This window comes from Salvelinus alpinus, chromosome 1 (genome assembly GCF_045679555.1).
Source record: "Salvelinus alpinus chromosome 1, SLU_Salpinus.1, whole genome shotgun sequence".
NCBI classification, from domain to species: Eukaryota; Metazoa; Chordata; class Actinopteri; order Salmoniformes; family Salmonidae; genus Salvelinus; species Salvelinus alpinus.
The window spans coordinates 31,658,957-31,671,268 of NC_092086.1; the positions used below are offsets into that span (position 1 = coordinate 31,658,957).

The window sequence follows — 12,312 nt, forward strand, 5'->3', positions numbered from 1 at the left end:
TTATGGTTGTGCTTGTAAGGACTGGGGAGTTTTTCAGGATAAAAAAAAAACTAAAGAGAGCTAAGCACAGGCAAAATCCTAGAAGAAAACCTGGTTCAGTCTGCTTTCCACCAGACACTGGGAGATTAATTCACCTTTCAGCAGGACAATAACCTAAAACACAAGGCCAAATCTACACTGGAGTTACTTACCAAGAAGACAGTGAATGTTCCTGAGTGGCCGAGTTACAGTTTTGACTTATCTGCTTGAAAATCTATGGCAAGACCTGAAAATGGTTGTCTAGCAATGATCAACAACCAATTTTACAGAGCTTGAAGAATTTGGGGTAAATGTTGCTCAATCCATGTGTGATAATCTCTTAGAGACTTACCCAGAAAGACTCACAGCTGTAATTGGTGCTAAAGGTGATTCTAATATGTATTGATTGATTCAGGTGGTTGAATACTTACCTAATCAAGATATATTAGTGTTTTATTTTTCCAGAATTTTTTACAATTGTTAGATTTTTCCCCCACTGACATTAGAGTGTTTTGTGTAGATCGTCCTGGGAACTAACAATATCTTCAAATAAATATTCTGAGAGCCCCAAAATAAAACCAAACATGAGGAGTTTCATGATGCTAATTAACAATGGCTTTTTTAATTAACTGGTCCAACCAAGAGGCTAATCACTTGGATTAAGACCGATAACTACCCTAATGATTTTACTCCTGACCTTGACCCTGTGCCCAGTCACTGCTTACACACACACACTGAACACACACACACAAACCGTATTGTGCCCCATCAGGACTGGTGTGTCACTCCTCTTTGTGGGGTGCCAGAGCAGTGACTTATTATCAGTGTTATATCACTTCTCTCAGCAGGAAGTCTAACACACTAATTGGTGTCTTGAAATGGATGCCAAGTGCTTGTCTCTTCAGAAATATATATTTATGCCCTCTCGAGTGGCACAGCGGTCTGTGTTTTGCGGTGTCACTACAGCCTTTGGTTCGAATCCCAGGCTGTGTCACAACCGGCTGTGACCGGGAGTCCCAGTGGCCCAGTATCGTCCAGGTTTGGGGAGGGTTTGGCCAGGGGGGCTTTACTTGGCTCATCGCGCTCTAGTGACTTCTTGTGGCGGGCTGCAGGCTGACTTCGGTCGTCAGTTGAACGGTGTTTCCTCCGAAACATTGGTGCAGCACATTGGTTAAGCGAGCGGGTGTTAAGGAGCGCAGTTTGGCGGGTCATGTTTAGAAGGACGCGTGACTCTCCCGAGCCCGTTGGGGAGTTGCAGCGATGAGACAAGATCGTAATCACGAAATTGGGGAGAAAAAGGGGGTAAAAGTTTGGACACACCTACTCATTCCAGAATTTTTCTGAATTTCTACTATTTTCTACATTATAGAATAATAGCGAAGACATCAAAACTATGAAATAACGCATATGGAATCATGTAGTAACCCAAAAAGTGTTAAACAAATTGAAATATATTTTATTTGAGATTCTTCAAAGTAGCCACCCTTTGCCTTGATGACAGCTTTGCACACACTTGGCATTCTCTCAACCAGCTTCATGAAGTAGTCACCTGGAATGCATTTCAATTAACAGGTGTGCCTTGTTAAAAGTTAATTTGTGGACTTTCTTTCTTTCTTTCTTAATGCGTTTGAGCCAATCCGTTGTGTTGTGACAAGGTAGGGATGGTACACAGAAGATAGCCCTATTTGGTAAAAGACCAAGTCCATATTATGGCAAGAACAGCTCAAATAACCAAAGAGAAACATGAAGGTCAGTCAATCCGGGAAATGTAAAGAATTTTGAAAGTTTCTTCAAGTGAGTGCAGTCGCAAAAACCATCAAGCGCTATGATGAAACTAATGAGGACCGCCACAGGAAAGGAGTTACCTCTGTTGCAGAGGATACGTTCGTTAGATTTAACTGCACCTCAGATTGCAGCCCAAATAAAGTAAGTTCAAGTAACAGACACATCTCAACATCCATGTTCAGAGGAGACTGGGTGAATCAGGTCTTCATTGTCGAATTGCTGCAAAGAAACCACTACTAAGGGACACCAATAAGAAGAAGAGACTTGCTTGTGCCAAGAAACACGAGCAATGGACATTAGACCTGTGGAAATCTGTCCTTTGGTCTGATGAGTCCACATTTGAGATTTTTGGTTCCAATCGCTGTGTCTTTGTGTGGCTCCCACCGTGAAGCATGGAGGAGGTGTGGGGGTGCTTTGCTGGTGATACTGTCAGTGATTTATTTAGAATTCGAGGTACACTTAAGCAGCATGTCTACCACAGCATTCTACAACGATATGCCATCCCATCTGGTTTGCACTTAGTGGGACTATTATTTGTTTTTCAACAGGACAATGACCCAACACACCTCCAGGCTGTGTAAGGGATATTTGATCAAGAAGGAGAGTGATGGAGTGCTGCATCAGAAGACCTGGCCTCCACAATCACCCGACCTCAACCCAATTGAGATGGTTTGGGATGAGTTTGACCGCAAAGTGAAGGAAAAGCAGCCAACATACAGTATGTGTGAACTCCTTCAAGACTGTTGGGAAAGCATTCCAGGTGAAGCTGGTTGAGAGAATGCAAAAGTGTGCAAAGCTGTCATCAAGGCAAAGGGTGGCAACTTCGAAGAATCTAAAATCTTTGTCACGGATACCCCCGGTACTGCTGCTCATTCCGTGCACCAGTTCCGGAGGTCTACGTCACCGTCCTCTAGGCGTTACTGAACTGTCTCATTATGCACACCTGTTCCCCCTGATTAGTAATTGTATATATGTGCCCTCTGTTCACCATTGTCTTGGTCGGTTACTGTTCCCATGTCCGTTGGTCTTGTGAGTACCTGTGCTTTGTTGTTTCGACTTTCGTGCTGCGTGTATTGTGCACTTGTTATTACGGGTCTCGTCCTGTGTATTGTTATTACAGGTCTCGTCCCATGTATTTATTAGAGGTTTAACCTCGCTCTTTTGTTTGGGTTACATCCCTGTGTTTTTTGGGGGGCTTCTTCCCTGTGCCTTTTCATGGCATGTTGTATTTTTTGTGGAGTACTAAAACCCCCTATTATGTATTCCTGCGCCTGTCTCCAATCATTTATACAACGTGGCAATCTTAAATATATTTTGATTTCATTAACACTTTTTTGGTGACTACATGATTCCATATGTTTTATTTCACAGATTTGATGTCTTCACTATTATTCTACAATGTAGAAAATAGTAAAAATAAAGAAAAACCCTTGAACGAGTAGGTGTCCAAACTTTTGACTGGTACTGTATATATTTATTTTTTACTTGTTGTTTTTTTTATCTAATGATACTTGTTGTTTTTTTCGACACAGAGTAGGATGCCTGGGGAACATGTCTGCAGTCTCTCTCCTATAGCTCCTGGTATGTGATGGGGTGGCCCTTCTATTGCTGCTGATAGGGAGAGAACACGGATACTCTACCATGTAGGAGAGAGGAGAGCAGAAGTTATTTCACGGCAGACCACCGCATGTCCACTGAATTAGCGTTAGCCTAAGTGATTAAGTTACAGTATATCGAATTAGCTTTTAAAGTAATCTTTTAAAGTAATTCAACTCTATATTTATACTACCTTTTGAGTACGTTTTATAGAGTATGTGTAAATCCTTGGCTCTGCCGTTTCAGATTAGTAACACTGCTTCAGATGGACAGATTCACTCAAAGCCCACAGAATCTATGTTGTGCGTACATGTGTGGGTGTTCAGTTGGTGTTTGTGTCTCTTGATCAGGTCCTGAGTCCCTCTACCTGCTGCCCTGACTGTCTGAAGAGAGAGAGATGCTCCCTGGTCTCGGCTCCCTCTAGCTGAGTGGATTATAAAATTGCCTCAGTTTGTTACAACGCCAACTCACTTTTCTCTCTCTCGCTCTCCTACTCTCTCTCTCACACACACACAGTCTTGTGTAACTAACCTTGTGGGGACACACAATTCAGTCCCATTCAAAGTCCTATTTTCCCTACCACTAATTCTAACCTTAACCCTAAACCCCCTAGAAATGAGCATTTTACCTTGTGGGGACTGTCCGCAGTTGTTCAATTTTTCTTGGGATTATTATTCTTGTGGGGACTTCTGGTCCCCAGTAGTATAGTTAAACACGTCCACACACACACACACTTTCTCTCTCCTCTCTCTCCATTCCCCCCTCTCCATCCATTCCTCCATCTCTCTCTCTCCCTCTGATCATTGATCTGCTTGGAAGCCCACTGAAAGGCCCCATTATCCTATGCCGAAGAGCGTCCGTCTGCCTGTTGTTTTTGGAGCTCTTCTAAAAGCCTGCATGGTCTGGTTGGTGTGTTCGTGACCTTGGTACAATCACGCTGGTGAGACTGGAGTGTGTCTCCTTCACAGCTAAGGTCTATTTATGTAAAAGGGTTGAGGCGTGATGGTGTCTGGGGCCTTGGACGAGTGTTTTGGTTCTGTAGTGTGTGTGACGTTGTGCGGTAGTATGTAGGCCTACTGAGGACGAGTGATGATTCAGTCATTAAATTCATCAATTAATTAGTCAGTCACTCAATCAATTAACAAATCAAGTCAATCTTTATTATCCCAGAGGGAGATTTGGTTGACAAGCATCCAATCCATCCCAGGTTTCATCCTAATTGAAAGCGGAGCTGTCTCCAGTGTAGCAAACACCACAGGAAATAGTAAACAATTCCAACATGTCTAACATTATCTCTCTCTCTCCCCCTCAGTGATCCTGTTCTGTATGGCGGCGCTCATCTTCCCCATCGGTTTCTACATCAACGAGGTGGGTGGCCAGCCATACAAGCTGCCCAACAACACGGTGGTGGGCTCCTCCTACGTCCTCTTTGTCCTCTCCATCTTCTTCACCATAGTGGGACTGCTGTTCGCAGGCAAGGTGTGCCTGCCCGGCTGACTGCGGCTACCGCTCTGCCACCTGGACTTTCAGCTGGGGCCGAGGAAAAACATACACAGGAGATAAATCAAATGGAGGAAAAGAAAAATGGACGACTAAAAAGAAAAACACTGGCCAGAAAGCAGGGATGGGATGTCTCTGACGGACGGTGTGACGATATGCAGCTGGGACGGTTAACGCGGAATAACAAACTAACTGAGATGAATAGACATGGACGAATATGGATGCTGTCAAACTGACTCAGGCTTTTTCCCTCTCTGCCTTTGCTTATTTAAAACATGTTATTTTTACATTGTTGTTGTTGCACTTTGGAGAGCGATGTGGGAGACACACGTCCGCTCCATGGGGGGGTGAAGAGGGGTGGGGGGGTTGGAACGACCGCCGTCCTTTCCCCAAACCCCCTGCTGTTGCCACGGCGACAGTAACTATGACGTCACACCTTTCGGAGGATCTCCACTTCACCCTTCCTGCCCAGCGAGAAAACAAACCGTTGTCATCTCAACTGTTCCTGTTGCTATTTTTGGCTTCTTACACTATTTCAGTTGTTTTGGTTTCTTCCATTTAGGGTTTTTTGGGGTTGTTGCTTTCTCCTTTCCCCCTTTTTCACTGAGGTGGTTTGAGGTGGTTTGGGCCAACGAACCTCTGGAGGAGCTGTAAAGGTATATTAAGAGGCTGCTGATGGGGTCATTGTCTCTCTGCCTCCCCATGTGTGGCCTGGGACAAGAGTCACTTCAGCCATGGTTAGGCAGTAACTAGGGAGGGAGCTATTTGGGGTAGAGGGGGAAGGTTGGTTGAGATGACATCCTAGGTGGCATCCTAGCTTGCTGGGCATGAGCAAGTCCCCTTTGGAAGAAGGAGGGTGGACTGCTACATTGGCCTTTCCATCTTCACCCTAACCTTAACCCCAGCACCATGACCCATATAATCCATGGGATTTAGACAGGTGCGCTGTTCCAGAGAGGGGAGGATAGGACCCCAGGCCCTGAGGACCAAGGTTCCTTAATTAGCCAGGCACCACACAGTAAGTCAAGCTCCTCCCAGCTGCTCTACAGGAAAGGAAAAAGGGAATGAAGACTGAGAGCACCTGGATTATTATGAAACATGGATGGGATCAGGCAGGAGTGATGTTTTGGTTTTGCTTTGTAAAACAGTAATAAAAGGCATCAGGGACTGCAGGTCAGGTCGTTGTGTGGGGCTGTGCCTCACTACTGTGCTCTGCCCGATGCCTGTGAAACACACACGCACACACACACTAACAGATGCACAAAAGACTCGCACACAAACACACACACGTGTTTCGGGCTCAATCTCTAAGTCATGGTGAAGTATTTGTTGTCCATTTCCATTCCTGCTCAGCTTTTCTTTGTGTTGGTCTGTATAATATGGATTGTGAAGAAGCCCTTTCTGGTTCCTAGTTTGATTTGTTGTTGTGCCATGATCAGAATTTCTGTTTTAGGAAGCACTGTGCATTCAACGGTATAGCTAATAGCAGAAGAGGCACCACAAATGTATAAAAAAAGAACTTCTTACCTCATATTTTTTTCTTATTCAAACTACTACTTTTATGTTTTCCAAACCATGGCGATGAGTTCCCTAGAAATTGTATTGTCTTGATCAGGCATAAAGCTTGTGATCAACGCAAATTATTTATCTTTCACTGAATAAAAAGAGAAAAAAGACTGATGTGTTTGAGTCTGACACAATCACTCTACATACTGTATAATGTTTATTCTGTTTCAACATGTTAGTGTTCAGCTCCAGGCCTCGAGGGCCACCATGTCAGCTGGTTTATGTGTTGCCTGGTTTGTCATTTATCAACTAGTGTCTTTGACTGGTTAGGGAGTAGCCAATCACACCGGTCTCTGATAAAAGGCAATAACAAAAATCAGGGCGATGTTCAGTAGGAGAAAACCTCCCTGTTTCAAAAGTTATGTAAAACTTATAAAATAATCCAGTGGACCTCTTATTTATTTATTTATTTATTTTACCTCAAAAAAATTTTTATTTGTGGGGGGGGTTCAGTTATATATTTTTCAGTTTCTTATGGAATAATCTGTAGAAGAATGTGCCATCTCCAAATGGCCTTCCCATCTGAACGTTTTAAGACATTGCACTTTTTTCAACACAAACCTATGTAGAAGACAGAGGCAACCAAGGTGCATCTCAGTTGAAGGGCTATATGTTTTCAGTCAGCCTGCAAAGTGATTATTGTTCATCTGGAAATGAGCACCAGTGAAGTTAGTGAAGAACAAAATGTACAGTACCCTCCCAACCCCGCGACTATTGATTCAAGTTGTTTCTTTTTTGAAGACTTTAACAGTGTTTGCCATATTCACCTTTGAATTGACTTAATCTCCAGTTAAGTTTTACAGTCAAACCTATGAGTGACCTTTCATTCGTGTTCATACTGCATTCATGTTTCTGTTAAATGTGGGTTTTGTTCAGAAGTCTGTGTGTGTCCAGCCAAGAATGGACAAAGATTTACATAATGCAACTGATTACATTTTTCCTTCCATCATTTACAAACACTAATTATTTACAGTTTAAAAAGGAATAATGTATCCACAGCAAAATGATAATCTGATTATATGGAAGTGCACATTCACTGTTTGGGTAAATTATTAGCAAGACACTAGTCACTAACATCATCTGACTGTATAGAATAAAAGGCACCAACTATGCAAATAAAGACATGAGATCTACAGGTGTAATAGTCAAGGCTCCTCTTCCATCTAATTACAGCATCTTCTCTGTCAACCATCTTGAAACTAATCAATGCCTGTGATGTGATCCATACTCTCAATTAAATCCAAAAGAATGGAAATAAAGGGCCACATTTACCAATCACTTCCACCAGTCCAAAGTTTGCACCTGTTATTTTCTGAGAGAAAGAAATTAGTATTTTAAAATGAAGTTAAACCATGAAAGTGTCTTTAGTAACACCTGCTTCACTCCCCTTGGATAACAACAGATGGAGCAAACCTCACACCAGAGCAAAACATTTAGGCTGCATCCCAAATGGCACTCTATTCCCCATCAAATGGCACCCTATTCCCTGATCTGTTGGTATAGTGTGCCATTTGGGCCATTTTATAATGAGGAATGTCCCAAATCTGGTTGTTTGGATAAAGAGAGCTGGTTCTTTTTTGGGTATTAGGTGAAGTCTGCCATTTTGCCATTCAAATGAATTTACCAGCTAGATTGAGTCTAGAGTCTATGTCCGTGCCCCTGTGGAAATGTAATTAGCATAATAAACAAATCCCCATCAAAATCTGTCTGTTTAAGATGGAGCATTTGCAGTGGAAGTTGGCCGAGATACAGCAGTGTTTGTCAGACAATGACACATCCCGGTCTTCTCACGAAAATGTTTGTAGTGTCCAAACGGTTTGGCCTCCAAACTAATAGAGCCCCACAGTGGAGGTGTCATAATTCCCATAAAACCTAGCGGTCAAACAAGGAAATGGTTCCAATCATTTTTCTAAAATGTATTTTTCCTATAGGGAATGTTAGAAACACTTCAGATAAGGGCTGGGTTTCGTGTAGGCTTACCCTGGCATGACGTTTTGATAACCGTGTACATCTCTCTCGGACAAGCTGACTTTTATCAATATATTTACTCAGATGCGAAAATGCTAATTAGCATCAAAGTAGACACCATACAAGACTACAAATCCCTGCAAGCTCCTGCACGTCATCTTCAGCTGACACCTTTGCTAACAGGTATACTGTCAAAGAAATGTAACCAATTTATTCATTATAAAATGTATCTAACATTAGATAGTTAATCCAGAGATTCTTACCTTTGACTTGATTTGGCAGTTTTGTCCAGATCATCATGGCATTTGTAGTTATTTGACAGCCATATTAGCAGCTAATTTGCATTTCATTTTTGTGGGGGGGAGTAATTACAGGCGAATATATTGATAAAGGTCACCTTGTCCTAGAGAGATTTACACGGTTATCAAAATGTCACGCCAGGGTAAGCCTATACGAAGCAGGCCTTATTTTAAGTGTTTCTAAAATCTCCTATGGTGAAAAATTTATGAAAATGCAACCATTTCCTTGTTTGACTGCTAGGTTTTATGGGTATTATGACTCATACTGTGGTACTCTATATGACCACTCTATGGAAAGGTGAGACTCTCACGATGGTGTTCTCCATTTTGTGTTCTCTACGACCCCCACAATCGTCACGGGACTCGTCAGAAGTCGGTACAGCCGATCTGCCAACTTCTGTCTGTAGCGTCCAAACAGTTTTGGCTACACACTAACATGACCCCTCTATGGAAAGGTGAGAATCTCATACACATGTCGGTTGTTTTACTCTATGACCCTCACAAGACGCATCTGAGGGTAGCCCCCGATACCAGTTAAAAGTTTAGTGCCCCAAAAAAAAGGTTAAATATGGGCTTAGACTCTTAAGGATTACGTTCAGTCAACCAGAGACAGGAAGCTTTTCCTGACCATGTGACCTGACCAGTAACAACTCTGGGCCTAGTCTACACTCTTAGCAAAAAGGGTTCTTTGTCTTTCAACATAAGATAACCCTTTTTGGGTTCCATGTAGAACCCTCTGTGGAAAGGGTTCTACATGAAACCCAAAAGGGTTCTACCTGTAACATAATGGGTTCTACCTGGAACCAAAAATGGTTATTCAAAGGGTTCTCCTATGGGAACAGCCGAAGAACCCTTTTAGGTTCTAGATGGCACCTTTTTTTCTAAGAGTGTATAGCCTAGTATATAACTTAGGTTCAGAGGTTTTCCAGGTGACATCACGTGATCCCCCAAAAATTCCAGACCCTGATTCTGTTATGGAGTGATCTGATATGGTTGCCTTCAGACTAGACCATGACTTTGTTGCAGAACAGCTTTACATGCATAGAGAACAGCAGCCACATCTCTTCCTCCTCAATGGTGACTCATCTACATACACTACATGTCTAATCTGTTTATCTGCTCTGTCTGAGCACACACTCTTTCCACCCATTCCCTCACCATCTGAGGTTCTTCCCCTCTCTTTGTGTTCTGCTCTGCTCTGTTGGTACAATGTTGTTGTTTTTCTCAGTAACTTGAGCTAAATGACAGCTGAAAGCCTTCACAGAGCCGTAGTGTATGTGTGTGCACATGCATGCATCTGCGCATGTGCGGGTACCTTATGTATGTCTATGTATGGGTGTGTGTGTGTATGTTTGAGTGACAGGTTATGAGGTTTGAGGATGAGTCTCCCAGCCTAGAATTACATGGGCTTCCCTCTGGGCCCTGGCTGATGAGCCCTGGCTGATGAGCCCTGACAGATCTGAGAGCAGTGTGGGTGTGCTGGCTGGATTCAAACGGTCAGAGGCTCTCTCTGGTCCCTCAGCTCGTCTGTGACTAACCAATCCATCCATTTGCCACCATAAAAATAGAATGCCATTTTCTCTTCTAGGAATTATATTTCTATGTTTGCCACATTCTCGTGCTTGGAATGAGTCATTGGTAAAACAGTTTGCAGAGGAGATCTATATTCACGCTGAAACCATTTTAACACAGTTTTATATGATTAAAACCGACGGGAGAAATGTATAGAGTGTTTGAGACCATTCTCGAATGCAAATTAGTTATCAATTAAGAATATTTGTTTTTAGTTACGTTAATTAAGATGAATCAGTTGCGAACTTGACTAAAAGCATCACGGTCGTGTGGTGATGAATTGAACAAAGAGCTAATCTTAAATTGACCACTCAATCGCAATTAAGGGCTCAATTAATTAAGCTTGATTAATTGAGAGCTCAGAACGTAATCAAATTGAAACCCTGCAATCAGATTGGCCTGAAGCAACACCATGCAGACGTAATAATGATGGGTCCTTTTTCATATAGATGAATATAGAACCTATTTTTCTCCACATAATGTTACATTTTAAGCACAACCTGTGATCATATTAGGATACCCAATCACCAAGAACATGTTATTAATCTATTTTCAAAATCTGTCCGTGACCCCACTCTCTGAGTGTCTCAGGGAGAGTCTCAGGGAGAGCAAATTCACACATGCGTATTAATACACGCTTGTATTGGTGGGAAATAGGACAAATATAAGCACCCATCAAATTATTACTATAAATCTGTATAATTTATAGAGAGCTAAGAGAACTGTGGAAGAATAGCTGACTTCTATGATGAATGATGATTCATTCTACTGATGAAATGTTCATAGGGCCATATCAAGTACACAGTCCCTATATATTTTCTGTTGTCTTTACTTATACCAACACAAATTCACACACACACACACACACACACACACACACACACACACACACACACACACACACACACACACACACACACACACACACACACACACACACACACACACACACACACACACACACACACCCTATAGGCTTATATCAATCAAAATGGTACATTGCTTTGATGATGGAAACAACCTGCATCTTGTCTGTATAGATGTATCAGCAGACCACATTGAGGTTATCAAGGAGAGAGATGTTCACTGTACAAACAACTGACTCCTCAATGGGACTAAAATGAAGAGTCTTTAGAGATGAAGCACACTCAAGTCGATGTCGATTTTGAACATTATTTGGTATTTCTCTGCCGGAAATGCTGGGGAATTATTGTAATAATCACTAATGTATGTTTTTTGTGGTGTATGTCTGGGAAGTATCACAGGTTATAATTGTTCATATATTTAGGGATTTTAACTTTTCAGAATGTGTTTTTATTTGTATTCTTCTGTTGATTTGTGGTTTATGAACAAGGAACCCCTTTTTATCACCTGTACTTATGTTATTGAGCAAATGTACCAAAATAAAATCCACTGCTTAAGGATTTCATGAACTGACTGTTTTAATTCCTGCATACTCTACATTTGTCTTCATAAAGGTAACATTTGTACATTATTTTTAACTCTATAATATAAACCCTTCATTACACATTTATAGCCTAAGCACATCATTAATATGACATTATATATCTAGATAGAGGTTAATGAATGTAGGTACATTGATACATGCATAGACTGGCGGGTAGGAGCGTTGGGCCAGTAACCGGAAAGGTTGCTGGATCAAATCCCCGAGCTGACAAGGTAAAAATCTGTCATTCTGCCCCTGAGCAAGGCAGTTAACCCACTGTTCCCCGGGTGCCGAAGATGTGGATGTCGATTAAGGCAGCCCTCCGCACCTCTCTGATTCAGAGGGGTTGGGTTCAAATGCGGAAGAAACATTTCAGTTGAACGCATTCAGTTGTACAACTGCCTAGGTATCCCCCTTTCTTTTCCCAATATCCTGTGGTCCTGTGTGGCTCAGTTGGTAGAGCATGGTGCTTGCAACACCAAGGGCTGTGGGTTTGATTCCTGCTGTGGCCTGCCATATGTGAAATGTATGTACGCATGACTAACTTGCTTTGGATAAAAG

At 42.2% G+C, this 12,312-nt stretch overlaps 1 protein-coding gene across 2 annotated transcripts in view; it reads left to right on the plus strand.

Annotated features, from left to right (window-relative positions):
• The window catches only part of mosmoa (modulator of smoothened a), a 42,583-nt gene extending 30,855 nt beyond the window's left edge, over window positions 1-11,728 (plus strand). For both annotated transcript variants that reach the window (XM_071396705.1, XM_071396695.1), the window contains exon 3: window positions 4,712-11,728. In XM_071396705.1, the coding sequence (XP_071252806.1) occupies window positions 4,712-4,896 (185 nt within the window). In that variant the 3' untranslated portion in view covers window positions 4,897-11,728. The remainder of the gene's footprint in view (window positions 1-4,711) is intronic.
• Window positions 11,729-12,312: the final 584 nt, after the last annotated feature.